Genomic DNA, 19,801 nt, shown 5'->3' on the forward strand with positions numbered 1-19,801 from the left:
CAGCAATCCGTGCTCCATTTCCCACTCGTAGGTCGACTTCACCCTTGCTTAACTTTCTACTTCTTCTTAGTCCCTGTGGATTGGAACATAAGTGTGAGCCACAACCTGTATCTAATACCCAAGAAGTTGAATTAGCAAGTATACAGTCTATAACGAAAATACCTGAAGATGGAACGACTGTTCCGTTCTTCTGATCTTCCTTTAGCTTCAAGCAATCTCTCTTCCAATGCCCCTTCTTCTTGCAGTAGAAGCATTCGGATTCAGAAGTGGGTTGACTGACCTTCCTCTTTTCAGACTTGGCGCCAGTTTGCTTAGTTGGGCTGGCCTTGTTGCCACCTTTCTTAGCATTCCTCTTCTTTCCAGATTTCTTGAACTTGCCCCCACGCACCATAAGCACATCTTGCTTATCACTTTTGAGCGTCTTTTCAGCGGTCTTCAGCATACCGTGAAGCTCACTGAGCGTTTTGTCCAGACTATTCATACTGTAGTTCAGTTTGAACTGATCATACCCGTTATGAAGAGAATGGAGGATGGTGTCTACAACCATTTCCTGAGAGAATTGCTGATCTAGCCGACTCATATTCTCAATGAGTCCAATCATTTTGAGAACATGTGGACTTACGGGCTCGCCTTTCTTAAGCTTGGTCTCAAGAATTTGCCTATGAGTCTCGAATCTTTCGACTCGGGCCAGATCTTGGAACATGTTCTTTAACTCACTGATGATCGTGAAAGCATCTGAGTTGATGAATGTTTTCTGTAGATCTGCACTCATGGTGGCGAGCATTAGACATTACACATCCTTGTTGGCATCAATCCAACGATTGAGGGCTGCCTGAGTGACCCCGTCGCTTGCGGCTTCGGGCATCGCCTCTTCCAGGACATACTCCTTTTCTTCCTGCATAAGAACTATTTGCAAGTTCCTTTGCCAGTCAAGGAAGTTTTTCCCGCTCAACTTCTCCTTTTCGAGAATTGATCGAATGTTGAATGAATTGTTGTTTGCCATAATTAAAACTACAATTGAAAAGAATAAACAAATAAATAACCATTCACAGTTTCTCTTAATAAACTTAAATTCTAGCATACATGCATAATTCAATGTTCATTAAGCATTTTATTCAAGTTATGTGTTCCGGCGGGTGTGAATAAAATGATTCCAAGATCCTAAAATCCATTGAAGAATTAAGCACAGTTTGTCGACTCAATCCTAAAACATCTTAGGTAAGCAAAACCTTTTGCTAATAGTCTAGAAACTATTCTTGGTTGATAGGCACGTCTAAGAACTTATTAGGTAAACCTATCGATTTTGCCACGACATAAAAGGACTCCTTACTTATATCGTTGAGTTTCACCAAAACTAACATGTACTCACAATTATTTGTGTACCTTTCCCCTTTAGGACCAATAAGTAACACCTCGCTGAGCGAAAACTATTACTAGATTGATGTAAAGGATATCCAAGCAAGTGTATATTTTGGCATGACACCTTTTAACTCAATTTTTAAGTTTGGAACTTATGGCTCTTACTATGTTGGTTAGATTTTAAGTGAACTAAAATCCTTAATCATGCAACATAATCAAGCCACAATCTCATGCATAATTAAGACATATTTAAAGCAATAAATAACTTAAAGCATGCATAAGATAAATGTGATCTAGTATGGCCCGACTTCATCTTGAAGCTTCAACTTCAAAGTCCGTCTCGAAAATCTCCGTGGGAGGCACCATTTTCTTCAAATAGGATAAGCTACAATTAAACTAATTACAACTATTTGATGGTACGCAGACCATATTTGAATTGAAAAACAAATTTGGTACTTTAGACCAATTACATTCAAATTAATGGTACGCATACCATATTTTCTATCCTATTTGGGCCATACTAGTCACTTTATAACCTGCAAAACAGTACATATACGATATATACCATTCACCCATTCATTATCATGAATGGCCCACATAGCTGGTTAGTAAAACACGTTATGCATCACATAAATATTTGTAGCAATTAATCAAGGGCACCAATAATCTACAAATTATTCAGTCCTTATTAATTCTAATCAAGTTGTTTTAACTTTAAGGATTTGTAGACCTAATCAAGAGTTTATGACTAAAAGGGCTCCCACTTAAACCAATAAATTCATATGCTTTACTAATTTTAAACATAAAAATGTATTTCTAGTCTAACCGGAAACATACAAATTTAATTAAAATTTAAAGCTCATATAAATTTATAATTGAATCCACATATTTAATTTATTTTCAGTCGTATTTAAATTAATTCATGATTTTAATTTTAGTAAAATAATTAGAATAAATGAAATTTATTATAATTATAATATTCAAAATTAAAATCCAAGAAAATAACTTAAATTATTAATTTTAAAATTAATTAAAATTACGTAAACTGAAAATTTCAAATTAAAATTTTAAAACGATCTAATCGTAACATAAGGTACGCAACATCACCACTTAACGCACAGCCATAGGCCACACGCACGCAGCCATCGCTGGCCATGTGCGCGCAGCCTATGTGCTGCGTCGCATCTGCTGCTTCTCACCATCGCAAGGCGCGCGCCAGCGCTCGTCGCAACACGCTCGCTGCTCACCATCGCTGGGCGTAGCGCTCGTCGCACGCGAGCTTGCGCTGGCTGCGGGCTAGGCTTCGCACGTTGCGCGCGGCAGTTGCGTCGTGGCGCAGCTCGCCTGCTGCCCACACGCGACTGTCGCTGCCTTGCTCTCGCCCTTGCCCACTCGCCCGTCGCACACAGCACACGACACAAGGCAGAGCTGCTGCCTTGTGCTCGTGCACCATAGCCTTGCTCATAGCATTCGTACCGCATGGGCGACGAGCTCCTTTGCTTGTCGTCGCATGCCCGCACTATACAACACCCCTTAAGGGTAACACGTAGCGTCCATTGCTTTGTGCGTGCAAGTTATATGAGCGAATCGCATAAAAATTAAAAATTTTATTTTCAAAATTAATGACAAATTAATAAATCATATTAATTTCATAATTTTAGGGCAAAAAATCGAAAATTTATTAATTAATCGGATTTTTCACCAAATGCCCCTAAGGTTTACTTTAATGCACCAAATACCCCTAAACTTTCCAAAATGCACCAAACACCCCTGACGTATGCAATAATATCATTAAATGCCCTTTTGTCTGACGGACGTTAACCCTCCGTTACCATGTTTTTACCTTGTTGCCCTTACTTGTCCTTTCTGGCGCCATATCAAAAAAGAAAAAAAAAAGAAAAAAAAACAAATTCAAAACCTAACTTCCCAACTTCTTCCTCGACATTTCTCTCTGTTCTCTTACACCATTAGAGAGCACTTGAGTACCAAACCAAAGAGAGAGAAAGATCGAAATTTGCTGGGATTTGTGTAAAACAACTCGCAATAGTTAGTCGAAGTAAATCCCCACGAAAAGATCGACAATTTGGTCCAAAAATCTGCAGTTTTCGCGAGTCCTACAAAAGTGGGTGCAAGGAGAGCAAAGGACTGGAATTTGTGGCTTCAACTTCATCAAAATTGTGTCAAGGTTAGTTCACTCAATTCGTTTCTTGTTCTTGGTGCTATTTTTTGCGAATTTTGCTTTGATTAGGGTTAGGGTTTTGCTAAAATCGTGATTTTTCCATGAGATGGGTTAACTTGAATTTTGGGGTGTTAATGGTAAAACATAGTGTCTGGTTGTGCTTTGTTGTTTTGCCTAATGATTTAGTTCATTAATTTGAATTTTTGTGTTGTGTTTATTGTTTGTATAGGATGGTCGCAATTTGGTTGTTATGTCATTATAATGATCGGAATTTTGATGTGAGGGTACAAGATACTGATGAAACGAACTACATGGATTTGGTTGATGACTTGTTTGATGATTCTATTAAGCAAGATGTTCTGATTCCCGATTTATTTAGATTGTTTTATGTTAATCCTAGTACGAATAAAAGAGTAGAATTGTTGAATGATGTTGGTTTGATGGGCATGTGGGGTTTATTTAAGCGCACAGATACTGTGGAAATATGGATAGAGAAGGCAAATGAGAAGGAAACTTCAATCCAATTTAGGACTGCAGTTAAGAAAAGGAAGGATAGGAAGGAAAGGAAGGCTGCAGAACTTAGAAGGAAAGCTGAGGAGTTTGAGAGGGAGAGGGAAGAGGAAAGGAGAAGGTTAGAAAGGGAGGCTGAGATTCAAAGGGATTTGGAGGAGCAATTGGCAAACACAGTGGCAGTTGAGGTGCCTGTGTATGATGTTGAGGATTTAAGCGTAGAGTACGTACGTGTTTACAGCTCACAACATGTTGACTGCTTTTCCCCGGGAGGTTCCCAACCACCAAATACACAAAAAGAGCCTTCACCACCACCAAGAGAGCCCTCACCACCACCAAATAATCCATCACCACCACCAAGAAGTCCCTCACCACCACCAAATAATCCATCACCACCACCAAGAAGTCCCTCACCACCACCAAATAATCCATCACCACCACCAAGAAGTCCATCACCACCACCAAGAAGTCCCTCACCACCACCAACCTCACCACAAACACAACCACAGCAACAACAACAACAGACAGAACATCAGCAACAACAACAAACAGAACATCAACAACAACAACAAACAGAACAACAGCAACACCAACCCACAGAACAGCAGCAACAACATCAAACAGAACACCAGCCAGATCAGACACCCCCTCCTAACAGGGCTGAGTTAAACAAAGGGAGGGGTTTCAGAATTTCCAGAAGTCATGCTAAGAAGACGGGTGAGTTTGTTCCTAAGAAGAGGGGGGGAAGGCCTGCTGGTTCAAGGGTGAGGAAACCCACTGCATACAATGTGGAGGAAGAGGAGCAATGGGATGATGAGAGTGATGATGAAAATTTTGAGGAGAGTGAGAGTGATAGTGAAACTGGTTTCAACTCCGACGATTTCATTGACGAAGAAATTGAAGAAGATGAAGAACAAGATGTTCTTAAGGAGGTAATTTCTGAGAGAAGTTTTGAGGATCATTTAATGGGAGTAATAAGCTGGATAATTTGTATGCAAATGGGAAAGTTGTGGGAAGCATGCCATGGGGGACTATCAAGTTGCAACCATGGATGATATTCCAAAGCAAGACACACTTCATGGAGGTCTTCAGAGACTTCTGTATTCAAGAGGGATTTGCTGTGAGTGTTGAAAAGGCTGATACAACCAGATTCACTGCAATGTGTCTCGTTGAGTCATGCAATTGGAGGATCCATGCCTGTGTGTTGTTGGATGGGGTCAGTTGGGCCATTAAAACTCTTGTCAGTGAGCACAAGTCTTGTGGGAGACTTGAGGAGAATCCCATGGTGACATCTCAGTGGCTATGCACCAAACTACTTCCTGACATTGAAGCAAATCCAGAAATCCCAATTAAGACACTTCAAAGAAAGGCATTGGGGATTTATAGGGTACAAGTGAAACAGAGGTTGATGTACAAGGTGAGAAGCCTCGGGAGGCAGCAAATTTATGGAGGTTTTGATGAGTCATATGCCCTTTTTGTTAGGTTATGATACATATGACAATTCATAAATCATGCGGAAAAACCATAAACCCAGGAAAACATATTATTTACACATAATCATTTAGCATAGATTAGATGCATACTCTTTGTTGCGTGCCTTCCCTAGCTGCGCCCGAACCGAACAAGAACAAGTCTTTAGGACTCCAAGTGTCGTCCCTCCGTAGATAGTCCACAGCACGTCCGGATCCGCCTTAAGATTGACCAACTAGAATCGCCCTTAAGGTACTATTATTTTCGGCACTTTATAGGCAAATGTGTGACTGAATTTTTCTCTCAAAAACTCACTTTGAATACTTTTAAACTTGTGTTATAAATTGTGAGCCCTAGCCTCATATTTATAGCGGTATGGAAAGGTAATCGAAATCCTATTCAGATACAAATTAATTAAACCTAGAATCCTATAAGAACTCTAATTTAATTAATTTATCAAATAGAATTAGGAATTTAATCATTAACCGAACTCTGCATGTTTTAGGAAACGTGCACGAACACAAACACTTGCACACACACGCACGGCAGCCACGATGGGCCCCATGCGTGCGCGCGAGCAGCAGCCCACTCAGCGCCCGCGCGCGCTGCGCGCTGCGCGTGCTGTGCGCGCAGCCTGCTGGGCTTGGCCTTGCGCTGGGCCTGGCCTTGCGCTGGGCCTGGCGTGGCTGTTTGTGCGGCGCGCTTGGCTTGCTGGGCGATGGCCTGGCTTCGTGCTGGGCCTCGTCCGGCAGGCCTCGTCCGATGCTTATTCGTACGATGCGCTTCCGATTAAATTTTCCGATTCCGGAATTCATTTCCGATACGAACAATATTTAATATTTCCGATTCCGGAATTAATTTCCGTTTCGAACAAATATTTAATATTTCCGTTTCCGGAATTATTTTCCGATTCCGGTAATATTTCCGATTCTGACAATATTTCCGTTTCCGGCAATATTTCCGATTCTGGCAATATTTCCATTTCCGATAATATTTTCCCACACGTACCATGTTTCCGTTTCCGGCAACATCTACGACTTGGATAATATTTATATTTCCGATACGATCCATATTTCCGTTTCCGGCAATATCATCGTTTCCGGAGTATTCATTCCTTGCCTGTGACGATCTTAGCTCCCACTGAAACCAAGATCCGTCGGTTCCGAATATTCATAGATGGAGTATTTAATGCTATTAAATACTTGATCCGTTTACGTACTATTTGTGTGACCCTACGGGTTCAGTCAAGAGTAAGCTGTGGATTAATATCATTAATTCCACTTGAACTGAAGCGGCCTCTAGCTAGGCATTCAGCTCACTTGATCTCACTGAATTATTAACTTGTTAATTAATACTGAACCGCATTTATTAGACTTAACATAGAATGCATACTTGGACCAAGGGCATTATTTCCTTCAGTCTCCCACTTGTCCTTAGGGACAAGTGTGCATTTCCTAATTCCTTTGTCGCTCGATGCTTGCTCTTGAACATAAGGTAAGAGTTGTCATCCTTATTATGTCCAGAGGTGTTCCTCGGTTTCAGAGTTCAACTGATCAAATAAACAGATAATCATAGCCTATGATTCATCCGAGCACGGCCATGCATTTCACAGTTTCTAGCTCTCCGAGTGGCCTTGTACAACTTTTAAGCATCTTATCCCGATTTATGGGAGGACAATCCCAATCTTGCGATCTTGAGATTAGACTTCGTTTGATAGGTGATTACCTGAGCGTTGCCTTTATAGCCTCCTTTTACGGTGCGACGGTTGGTCAACGTCAAAGCAACCAGTTCTCAAACAAGTAATCTCAAATCACTCAGGTATTGAGGATTTAGTGTCTAATAATTTAATGAAATTTACTCATGACAGATTTTCATCTCTTACAGTAAAGTTTCATAGGTCTTGTCCGATACTAGTCTTCCCAAAGTAAGTATCTATGCAAATGATTATGACATTGCCATGTCCACATAGTTCAAGAAACAGAACTACTAGTCATCTTGCATTCTAGTCGTCTAACGTTTTCTATGCGTCCGATTTTATAGAAAACTCCGACTAGGGACCATTTTCAACCTTTGACATTCAAGTTCACTTGATAGACATTTCTTAGTCACAGGACTGGTCCTGACAGTCTATCTTGAATATATCGTCAAATTGAAGGGACTCATCATTTAATACTAAACCAAGATTAAATGGAATATGAAAATACATTTCATATATGATAAATGTTCAACCCCAATGTTTTACAACCATGGGCCTCAAACCCATCTTCTAAAACAGTTCATGGAATTTCAAAGCTATGCTTGATTTCCAGTGCTACAATGTAAGTGTTGCTTCTCATTTGTTGCATAGGTTTAGTTATCATGCTTTGCCAATCTTAATATCCTTTTCATCGAATGTTCTTCGAGATAGATGATAAGATCTTTTGAGCATGTTTATTTTGTGATCTAGTCTTTCTCGCTATAATGGTGGTTCTACGCATTTCTCAATGAAGAACCATCAAGTTAGCAGACCTTTTTCTTGCTTCAAGAGTGGTTCTACGCATTTTTCAATGAAGAACCATCAAGCCAGCAGATAGGTGATCTTCCCAAGTTCAGTGAAGAACTCTTTAAACAACCCTGTTTTATTGCTTCTTAGGCAATAATTACTTTTACTTCAACTGTATAGGTTGCTAGTGATGCTTTGTTTGGTTTTACCTATCCAAGCAGTTCATAGATAAGTGGAAGACTCTCCAACTATATCTTAGAACATAGAAATTATTATTTTAATTTCCCACGCAACAACTCATGGTCTCCAATCCATGTTGCCATTTCAAAACACGATGCTCTATAGCTCGTCCTTATCAATGGTTAACTCCAAAGGGTCTTGCTTGATCCTTTGCCAGTGTTTATGCGTGTAGCATCAATATTTAGCATATCTTTATTTCCTTGAATTCAAGAACTATTCCTATGTACCTTTTCAAGTACCATAAGTATTCTTGATCTCAAACTAGTTGATCTTTACTTAGATCAATAGAGATTGGTATATGTTCGTCATGGCTAAAGTCATACAATACGTTTTTGGCGATCCTCATATTATATCATACATGATAAGTTCTTTTGCAGAATAATTCCCAATTGAATTCTATTCATGTAACTTTAGCTCATCTAGTTTCAGTAGATACTAAATCCAGCTAAATTCTTTGACATATAATATAGGTTTAAGAATCTTACTTAGATTCTTTGATGTTTAACTTAGTAAATGCTTATACATAGTTCAAACATCCTTTACTTAGATTTATTCATATGGGTCGAATATCTCCAATGGAGTCTTTCGTGTTTGATTTAGTAAATGCCATTACTTAATCCAAAACAATATCATAAGATCTTTGTAAATAGATCTTAATATCCAGTATGTACTAAGTTTCGCCATGGTCCATCATTGATGAATAATTTCAAATCTAAGTCATTAGCATTTGAATGTTGTTTCACAATAGAGAGATATGTGTGTGATACACATAGGACCAAATAAGTTTTTATGTACTCCCACTAAACTTCTTATATATCTATAAGAATCATGTATATTTTATGAAACTAAAATGCTTATTAGCTTCACTTAAAATACAGTTCCAATTCCCAATTGCTTGCTTAAATATGTACTTAGATTTTATAAGCTAGCTTTCTCTTTCAAGCATTTATTTGGATCCACAAATCCTATGACATACCATGTACATAGTTTATTCCAACATTTGATTGAGGAATACGTTTTGTCATCCAATTGCTATATGTACCAATATGCAATCATTGCTTGAATTATAGACTTGAGCATTACGATTATGCATGAGGTTTCAACACAATTTACACCATGAATTTGCTTGTAACCTTTAGCAACTAATCTAGCTTTGTGTGTGAACACAATTCCATGTTTGATGGTTTTTATCCTTAAAACAAACTTGCAACCAATAGGTGTGAAACTATTCTTGCAAATCAACAAAATTTCAATTTTGTCATCAAAACATTGAGTATGTTTTATGGCCTCTAACCATTTAAAACATTTGAGTCTATATATGGCCTCTAACCATTTTAGGGAATCTGGGTTTCGTCATAGCTTTCTTACAAGTCACAAACTCATTAATCTACATGATAATAGTTTGACTGCAAGTTGTAGGTTTCTTCACTATTTAATAGAAGAATCTCATAGTTTCATTGACCTGATCTCTATGTTTCTTCACTATCTAATAGAAGAATCTCATAGTTTCAGTGACTTGAATTCTATGCCTACTTGGGTATAGAACATCAAACAATAGAATATCAATAGCCACTTAAAGTCCTTTGAATATTCTGTTCTCCTTGAAGCACTTGTAAAGTCTTCTAAGAGATGTCTATTCTTTAAAGCCACTTCTAAAGTCTTAAAGAATAAGTTCGGATTTTCTGAAGCACTTCGAAAAGCCTCCGGAATGTCCGTTTATGTTTGTTGTTCGCCTCGAAGATTTTCGAGGTCTATTTTCTCCCACTTGTCATTTTGGAAACGAATCTCCAAAAGGACATTATTTCGAGCAAACAAACATTATGTTCTCAAAAATTCGTGGTAGAAACAATACCCTTGTGTCTCATTTGAATAAATCACAATGAAACATATATCTAGACTTGGGCCTTAGTTTGTTGAATAACAAACACTAAGCTCCCACTGAGTTTAGCAATTCTTTAGATATATATAATTGAAAAGATATCCTGAAATTACTTTTCAATAGCTTTGACGAATTTGGTTTAGTTTGGTGGTAGTTGAGCATTTTGTTTTAGAAATTATAGGAAAAGTCTTTATGATTCATCATTGATCGAATCAAGTACTAATTGACTTCGATCATTCCAACGTAGATATGCCATATCTTATGGAGCTAGATTGTGAAATTACAACACACAATCATTGATGATCATATTTGGTCTCAAGTAATCATCAACATGATCTAACCTAGATCTTTATGATTTCTTGCCAAGTGGATTTTATACTTTTGAATCTTTGAACTAGCCAAACAGATTCAACTTATATCACATTTGAGTAAATAAACCTATATTCACTCAAATCCATGTGAAATAATAAAGTCATAAAATCTTTCTTTAGCTTTGAACTCTATTGTCTAGGCGTTCTAACAATAGTTCATATCTTTTGTTACTTTCAACAAGTAAGACTAGTCGTCTTAAATTGATCTAGAAATCAATGAACTTTCAAAAGTCCATCAAAATAGAGCTTTTGAAGTTTAACTTATTGATATGGTCTAAGCAACAATGCCAAAGATTAGTGGAACTCAAATCAAGGGTTTGATTTGAACCTTAGTAAAGTTCTTTAAAGAGTTGTTTGTTTTAATCAAGCATATTGACTCAACCTGTAATTGACCATTTCATTCAAATAAACAAACAAACATTGTTTTTGTTCTTCTGAATGTGAGTCTTTCTGTGTTTGAAACAGAAATTTAGGTATGCTGATTATGGAACAAAGTAGCCATTAAGTTCCAGCCTTTGAAAGGACTTAAAACAAACTAGATGACCCTACAATTAATGTAGCAATGCCATGCTTCATTTCCCACTTGTAGGTCATTAGTGTATCCTAGCTTCCATTGTTTGAGTTATTACCGAAGTAAGAACCTCGAGCGGTATATGATACCAAGGAAGTTTGATTGCTAGGTCACTTCTCTTTAAACATAAACTTATAGGTAGAAACGGAATCGTAAATTCCTTTCATTTGTTCCTCGTTTTCCTATTTCTTGTACCCTTTCTTATAGTCTTAAGAATTGAATTCTTTAGTGTTGACTTTTATACTTTGTTAGACATGTCCAATGTCACCAACAAGGTTCTTTACCATTTTAATTTATGTTGAATATTTTGTTTCAACTAGATGATCTTACCAGAAGCTTCTAAAGTTCTCTAAGCATCGATCTATTCGAATGTCTAGGGACTAGACTCATTCGAGAATTAAATGGACAACGATATTAGGTTGTTAACCATTGGTAAGGCTGAGCGTTTAAACTCAATGCTTTACGATCTCAAAACTACATTGTATTTTGAATTCACAAGCACCAATTGGTTTGCCATTCGATTTTGATATTCGAAAACAACCATAAAAGTCGCTATAAGAAACGTACACTTTAAATTGCTCACTTTCTCTCATTTCCGTGAATCGTTCTTGGATTCACTACCAATCGAGGAAATTTACTGTTACCTTTCTAAAAGGATTTATTGCAGTGCAAGATATTTAATTATAAACAATAATTAAAACATTCATTGAAGCATGCAAAGTCTAAACATTTATCATGAGTAATAACTTGAAAATGAAAGCAATCATGCAATCTAAGCAAGTCATTAGCATTTTATTCGAATTATGTGTTCCGGCAGGTGTGAATAAAATGATTCCAAGATCCTAAAATCATTGAAGAACTAAGCACAGTTTGTCGACTTAATCCTAGAATATCTTAGGTAAGCAAAAGCCTTTTGCTAATAGTCTAGAAACTATTCTTGGTTGATAGGTACGTCTAAGAACTTATTAGGTAAACCTATCGAATTTGCCACGACATAAAAGGACTCCTTACTTATATCGTTGAGTTTCACCAAAACTAACATGTACTCACAATTATTTGTGTACCTTGCCCCTTTAGGACCAATAAGTAACACCTCGCTGAGCGAAAACTATTACTAGATTGATGTAAAGGATATCCAAGCAAGTGTATATTTTGGCATGGCACCTTTTAACTCAATTTTTAAGTTTGGAACTTAAGGCTCTTACTATGTTGGTTAGATTTTAAGTGAACTAAAATCCTTAATCATGCAACATAATCAAGCTTTTGATCTCATGCATTTTAAGACATATTTAAAACAATAAATAACTTAAAACATGCATAAGATATTTGTGATCTAGTATGGCCCGACTTCATCTTGAAGCTTTGACTTCAAAGTCCGTCTTGAAAATCTCCGTGGGAGGCACCATTTTCTTCAAATAGGATAAGCTATAACTAATTACAACTATTTGATGGTTCGCAGACCATATTTGAATTGAAAAATAACTTTGGTACTTTAGACCAATTACATTCAAATTAATGGTACGCAGACCATATTTTCTATCCTATTTGGGCCATACTAGTCACTTCATAACCTGCAAAACAGTACATATACAATATATACCATTCACCCATTCATTATCATGAATGGCCCACATAGCTGGTTAGTAAAACACATTATGCATCACGTAAACATTTGCAGCAATTAATCAAGGGCACCAATAATCTACCAATTATTCAGTCCTTATTAATTCTAATCAAGTTGTTTTAACCTTAAGGATTTGTAGACCTAATCAAGAGTTTATGACTAAAAAGCGCTCCCACTTAAACCAATAAATTCATATGCTTTACCAATTTTAAACGTAAAAATGTATTTCTAGTCTAACCAGAAACATACAAATTTAATTAAAATTTAAAGCTCATATAAATTTATAATTGAATCCAAAAAATTTAATTTAATTTCAGTCGCATTTAAATTAATTCATGATTTTAATTTTAGTAAAATAATTAGAATAAATAACATTTATTATAATTATAATATTCAAAATTAAAATCCAAGAAAATAATTTAAATTATTAATTTTAAAATTAATTAAAATTACGTGAACTGAAATTTTCAAATTAAACATTCAGAACGATCTAATCGTAACGCAAACACCCTACGCGTTGCAAGCCCATGGGCCGCACGCACACAGCCATTGCTGGCCATGTGCGCGCAGCCCATGCGTTCGTCGCATAGCTGCTGCATCCCTATCGCAAGCCTCCGCACGCATTGGTGCTCGCTGCGCGCGCCAGCGCTCATCGCACGCGGGCTATCGCTCGCAGTGCGCGCGCGACATCGCTCGCTGGGCGCGCGAGCCATCGCTCGCTGGGCGCGCGACATCGCTCGCTGGGCGGGCGACATCGCTCGCTGTGCGCGCGAGCAATGCTAGGCGCAGCGCTCGTGGCACGCGAGCTTGCGCTCGCTGCGCGCTCTTGTGCGAGGCAGCGCGCGTTGTGGCGCAGCTCGCTTGCTGCCCACACGCGACTACCTTGGCTCGCCCTACGCCCATGCCCATTCGTCCATTGGTCGTGGCACACGACACAAGGCAGGGCTGCTGCCTTGTGCTCGTGCACTACGCCCTTGCTCATTGCATTCGTGCCGCACGGGCGACGAGCTCCCTTGCTCGTCGTCGCATGCCCGCATTATACAACACCCCTTAAGGGTAACACGAAGCGTCCATTGCCTCGTGCGTGCAAGTTATATGAACGAATCGCATAAAAATTTAAAATTTATATTTAAAATTAATGACAAATTAATAAATAATATTAATTTCATAATTTTAGGGCGAAAAATCGAAAATTTATTATCCAATTGATTTCCGATTGTTATGGATTCAAGTCTAGGTCATAAAAATTAAAATTTATCGTAAATTTACAATTTTTATGGTGGTTTTTAATCATAGGTTTCTAATTAAATTACAATTAATTATGAAAATCAAATTAATTCTAAATTATTCTAATTTTCAACAAATTAATCATAATTACAAATTAGATTGCATAATTAACAAGACTAGGCATTCAAAATTGTTAAACATATGCAGTAGGTCAATCAAAAATTCAAGATTTATCAACAAGAATCGCAAATATTTAATTTAACATCTTAAATTTACGAAATTTTGCATTCGAAAAACTAAAACCTTCGAAAAGTCATAGTTAGGCTTCGAATTTGAGAATTCTGGGTTCGGCAGAAAACTACTATTTTTGTCAAAATTTTAGAATGCCTTTTACATGCGGAATTGACACAAAAATCACTCAATTCGGATGAGTAACGAAGAAACTGCCGAAAAACTGCGTACGTATAATTAAATAAACGCAATTTGCAATTAATTAACAATTACGAAAATTAATCACCCCTTTTAATTCTTGCAAATTTGTAATATTTAACCATGTTCATGCAATTTAGATTATGAAAATAATAAGGGGCTCTGATACCACTGTTAGGTTATGATACATATGACAATTCATAAATCATGCGGAAAAACCATAAACCCAGGAAAACATATTATTTACACATAATCATTTAGCATAGATTAGATGCATACTCTTTGTTGCGTGCCTTCCCTAGCTGCGCCCGAACCGAACAAGAACAAGTCTTTAGGACTCCAAGTGTCGTCCCTCCGTAGATAGTCCACAGCACGTCCGGATCCGCCTTAAGATTGACCAACTAGAATCGCCCTTAAGGTACTATTATTTTCGGCACTTTATAGGCAAATGTGTGACTGAATTTTTCTCTCAAAAACTCACTTTGAATACTTTTAAACTTGTGTTATAAATTGTGAGCCCTAGCCTCATATTTATAGCGGTATGGAAAGGGAATCGAAATCCTATTCAGATACAAATTAATTAAACCTAGAATCCTATAAGAACTCTAATTTAATTAATTTATCAAATAGAATTAGGAATTTAATCATTAACCGAACTCTGCATGTTTTAGGAAACGTGCACGAACACAAACACTTGCACACACACGCACGGCAGCCACGATGGGCCCCATGCGTGCGCGCGAGCAGCAGCCCACTCAGCGCCCGCGCGCGCTGTGCGCGCTGTGCGCTGCGCGCAGCCTGCTGGGCTTGGCCTTGCGCTGGGCCTGGCCTTGCGCTGGGCCTGGCGTGGCTGTTTGTGCGGCGCGCTTGGCTTGCTGGGCGATGGCCTGGCTTCATGCTGGGCCTCGTCCGGCAGGCCTCGTCCGATGCTTATTCGTACGATGCGCTTCCGATTAAATTTTCCGATTCCGGAATTCATTTCCGATACGAACAATATTTAATATTTCCGATTCCGGAATTAATTTCCGTTTCGAACAAATATTTAATATTTCCGTTTCCGGAATTATTTTCCGATTCCGGTAATATTTCCGATTCTGACAATATTTCCGTTTCCGGCAATATTTCCGATTCTGGCAATATTTCCATTTCCGATAATATTTTCCGACACGTACCATGTTTCCGTTTCCGGCAACATCTACGACTTGGATAATATTTATATTTCCGATACGATCCATATTTCCGTTTCCGGCAATATCATCGTTTCCGGAGTATTCATTCCTTGCCTGTGACGATCTTAGCTCCCACTGAAACCAAGATCCGTCGGTTCCGAATATTCATAGATGGAGTATTTAATGCTATTAAATACTTGATCCGTTTACGTACTATTTGTGTGACCCTACGGGTTCAGTCAAGAGTAAGCTGTGGATTAATATCATTAATTCCACTTGAACTGAAGCGGCCTCTAGCTAGGCATTCAGCTCACTTGATCTCACTGAATTATTAACTTGTTAATTAATACTGAACCGCATTTATTAGACTTAACATAGAATGCATACTTGGACCAAGGGCATTATTTCCTTCACTTTTACCATCCTATGCTGAAATGATCAAATCTACCAATCCTGGGAGTTATGCCTTGGTCACTTGGACTGCAGATTCTGGTAACGTGACACCCCGTTTCAAGGCTTGCTTTTTCTCCTTTGCTGCACAAGTTAGGGGTTTCTTAAGAGGTTGTAGGCCTATCATAGGCATTGATGGTGCACATTTGAGTGGATACTATAAGGGAATTCTCCTCACTGCAGTTGCTATCGATGGGAATAATGAGATTTTTCCATTAGCCTATAGCATTGTGAGTACGGAGAGTATGGACACATGGTCCTATTTTTTCAGAAGTTTGAAGGCTTTGTTTGTTCAACATGGGTGCCAGAGGGATGACTGGACTTTTATTAGTGACAGAATGAGGGTAATTACTCCTCCCTTTCTTGGTTTTTATTATTTGTAGTATTGTTTATATTTTTTTCAGTTTTCTGGTTCACTTCCCTAGTTATTGAAACTTGGAATTGTGTTATGCAGGGAGTAGAATCTGCTTTGTATGATGTTTTCCCCAAAGCAGTCAGGAGGGTCTGTGCTCAGCATCTGTATACCAACTGCAGACAAGCTGGATACAGTGGCACAGCCTTCCATGACTTGTTCTGGGTTGCTGCTGATGCATACAATCCATATGTCTTCAACAAAGCCATGGAAAAGATTGGCAAACTCATCCCAGAAGCAGTGGGATATCTTGACAAAGTGCCTGAACAGTGGTCCAGACACAAGTTTGATGTTGGGGTCACTTGTGATCACAACACCACCAACTTTGTGGAATCCTTCAACGCGTGTACCAAACCCTTTAGGGATCTTCCTGTTTTGTCACTTCTTGAAGGTAATCCTTTACATTTTATCCTATTTTTGTGTCATTGGAACTTATTTATTTAGGTTTGTATTCAAGTGTCCGAGTCGGGTTTGTGTTCAAGTGTCCGAGTCGGGTATGTGTTCAAGTTTCCGAGTCGGGTATTTATTTTGCATTAAAATGTGTGATGCCAATTATTGTATTCTGTTATGTTAGAAATAAGGTCTTGGTGCATGACGAAGATCGGGGCCAGATTTGATAAAGCTGTTGACATTGGACCCGATCAATTGACGCCATATGCTACTAAGGAGCTTGAAGAGAGGAGTGCTGACTCGAGGTTCTGTTATGCAACTAATGCTGGGGGGGGTGAATTTGAGGTTTTAGATGGTCATGTGAAGTTCCCTATTAGGCTTGCTGCTAGAGTTTGTGGTTGTGGGAAATGGCAAGGGTGTGGTATACCTTGCAAGCATGCTATTAGGGTAATATACCATCAAAGACTCAATCCTACAGATTTTGTTTCTCCTTACTTCAAAGGGGCAGCCTATAAGCTCACATACTCAGAGCATATTCACCCCATGCCTGACTCAACACAGTGGCCTACATTTGAGCTACCTAGGATTCTTCCCCCACTAATGAGAAGGGCAGCTGGCAGACCAGCCAAGCAGAGAAGAAGAGGTGCTCATGAGAAGAAGAGGGGGAAAAGAAACACCATTGTCAAGTGTGGGAAATGCAAGCAAATTGGGCATAACTCAAGAACCTGTAAAGGAGGTTCCACTGCAAAACAGAGGAAAGAATCTGCTGCAGCTGCTGCTGGTTCTGCTGGTGCATCAACATCTGGTGCTAGGAAGAGGAAGGCTCCAACATCTAATGCATCGAGCAGCAAGAAGTCCAAAGCTGCATAACTAGAAGTAAGCTTAGGATTCAGTTTAGTATTTTTGTTTTAAAGCTTAGGTTTATTTTGAAAAACAACTTAGGTTGTGGCACATTTTGGCATTTTTTTGTAAAGCTACCCACAACTTGATGTTCGGTTTATTTTGGAAACAAACTATTTCAGTTACGAGTTCAAAGACTTGCATATTATTGATAAATGAAATTCATGTGCTCGTGCCATTACAACCATCATTGTTTGTCTTGATTACTTCTTTACTACAAACATTAGACACAAAAACATTACAATTCCTATTTTAATTGCTGCAGCTTGGAATTTTTTGAGCTCTTTCACTCTTTTCTTCAGTTTCTTCAGTTCGTCACTTATATTGTCGTTGTCTTCCGATGTTCCCTCATACTCTATATTGCTCTGTTGCTGTTGGTGTTGTTGATTTTGGTGTAGAACACTTCCTTTGCACCACATAAAATGGTTACAAGGATCACACTTGTAATATAGCCTCTGTGGATTTTTGGATGTCTCGGAGCTTTTTATTGCACATTTTTTGGAACAAATAGGACAACATTTGTTTAGAACAAGTATGTATGAAAACAGATTGGATGATGATGTATTGGAACAAGAACTCATGCTGTGTTGTTGTTCTTGCTGCTATGTTGTTGCTGCTTCTGTTGTTGATGCTTCTGTTGTTGCTGCTTCTGTTGTTTGTTATTGTTGTTGTTGTGTTGTGTTGTTCTTGCTGCTGGTGTTGTCTATTCTTGTTGTTGCTGTGTTGTTCTTGCTGCTGGTGTTGTGCTGTGTTGAAGTCCTTGCTGCTGCTGCTATTGGTGTTTGTTCTTGTTGCTCTGCTGTCTTGTTATTCTTGCTGTTGCTGCTGCTGCTGCTGTTGTTGTTTGTTCTTGCTGTTGCTGCTGCTGGTGTTGCAGGGTTCTGCTTGTTGTTGGTGCTCCTGTTGCAGTGTTCTGGTTGTGCAGGTGGGGGTTTGGGGTGGACTGTTTGTGCAGTTGGGGGGGATTGGGGTTTAGGGCAGTGTGGTGTTGTTGTTGGGTATGGTATATATAAGGGAAATTAGTGTATGGGTGACTGCAATGGCTATATTATTCAAATTCAACTGCTAGTTTTTGGAAAAAAAATTACCAAACCTCAGGGGTATTTGGTGCTTTTTACCAAACCTCAGGGGTATTCGGTGCATTATGTTTTAACGAACTAACTGCCTAACGGAGGGTTAACGTCCGTCAGACAAAAGGGCATTTAATGATATTATTGCATACGTCAGGGGTGTTTGGTGCATTTTGGAAAGTTTAGGGGTATTTGGTGCATTAAAGTAAACCTCAGGGGCATTTGGTGAAAAATCCGTTAATTAATTGATTTCCGATTAACATGGATTCAAGTCTAGGTCATAAAAATTTAAAATTTAACACAAATTTACAATTTTTAAGGTGGTTTTTAATCATAGGTATCTAATTAAATTATTAACTAATTATGAAAATCAAATAAATTCTAAATTATTCCAATTTTCAACAAATTAATCATAATTACAAATTAGATTGCATAATTAACAAGGCTAGGCATTCAAACTTGTTAAACATATACAGTAGGCCAATCAAAAATTCAAGATTTAACAACAAAAATCGCAAATATTTAATTTAACATCTTAAATTTACAAAATTTTGCGTTCGAACAACTAAAACCTCCGAAAAGTCATAGTTAGGCTTCGAATTTGAGAATTCCGGGTTCGGCTGAAAAAACCTATTTTTGTCAAAATTTTAGAATGCCTTTTACATGCGGAATTGACACAAAAATCACTCGATTTGGATGAGTAACGAAGAAACTGCCGAAAAACTGCGTACATATAATTAAATAAAAGCAATTTGCAATTAATTAACAATTACGAAAATTAATCACCCCTTTTAATTCTTGCAAATTTGTAATATTTAAGCATGTTCATGCAATTTAGATTATGAAAATAATAAGAGGCTCGTGATACCACTGTTAGGTTATGATACATATGACAATACATAAATCATGCGGAAAAAAAAACCATAAAGCCAGGAAAGCATATTATTTACACATAATCATTTAGCATAGTATAGATGCATACACTTTGTAGCGTGCCTTCCCTAGCTACGCCCGAACCGAATAAGAACAAGTCTTTAGGACTCCAAATGTCGTCCCTCCGTAGATAGTC

General features: G+C 38.2%; 2 protein-coding genes across 2 annotated transcripts; both read left to right on the plus strand.

The window, feature by feature from the left end:
• Positions 1 to 3,053: 3,053 nt before the first annotated feature.
• Positions 3,054 to 5,103, plus strand: LOC130463564 (uncharacterized). Its single transcript, XM_056832730.1, has 2 exons — positions 3,054 to 3,544; positions 3,768 to 5,103. Exon 2 carries the CDS (start codon positions 3,769 to 3,771, stop codon positions 5,101 to 5,103), a length of 1,335 nt encoding a protein of 444 aa, XP_056688708.1. The 5' UTR covers positions 3,054 to 3,544; position 3,768.
• Positions 5,104 to 15,938: 10,835 nt separating this feature from the next.
• On the plus strand, positions 15,939 to 17,670 carry LOC130464335 (uncharacterized). Its single transcript, XM_056833859.1, has 3 exons — positions 15,939 to 16,304; positions 16,415 to 16,763; positions 16,947 to 17,670. The coding sequence occupies exons 1-3, from the start codon at positions 15,945 to 15,947 to the stop codon at positions 17,630 to 17,632; spliced, it is 1,395 nt and encodes a 464-aa protein (XP_056689837.1). The 5' UTR covers positions 15,939 to 15,944; the 3' UTR covers positions 17,633 to 17,670.
• The last annotated feature ends 2,131 nt before the right edge of the window (positions 17,671 to 19,801 follow it).

This window comes from Spinacia oleracea, chromosome 6 (assembly GCF_020520425.1).
Source record: "Spinacia oleracea cultivar Varoflay chromosome 6, BTI_SOV_V1, whole genome shotgun sequence".
Lineage (NCBI taxonomy): Eukaryota > Viridiplantae > Streptophyta > Magnoliopsida > Caryophyllales > Amaranthaceae > Spinacia > Spinacia oleracea.

Coding starts and splice junctions, on each gene's coding strand:
- LOC130463564 (XM_056832730.1), top strand. CDS start 3,769: ATGGTCGCAATTTGGTTGTTATGTCATTATAATGATCGGAATTTTGAT.
- LOC130464335 (XM_056833859.1), top strand. CDS start 15,945: ATGATCAAATCTACCAATCCTGGGAGTTATGCCTTGGTCACTTGGACT. Junction 16,305..16,414: donor TTATTAGTGACAGAATGAGG/GTAATTACTCCT, acceptor TGTGTTATGCAG/GGAGTAGAATCTGCTTTGTA. Junction 16,764..16,946: donor TGTTTTGTCACTTCTTGAAG/GTAATCCTTTAC, acceptor CTGTTATGTTAG/AAATAAGGTCTTGGTGCATG.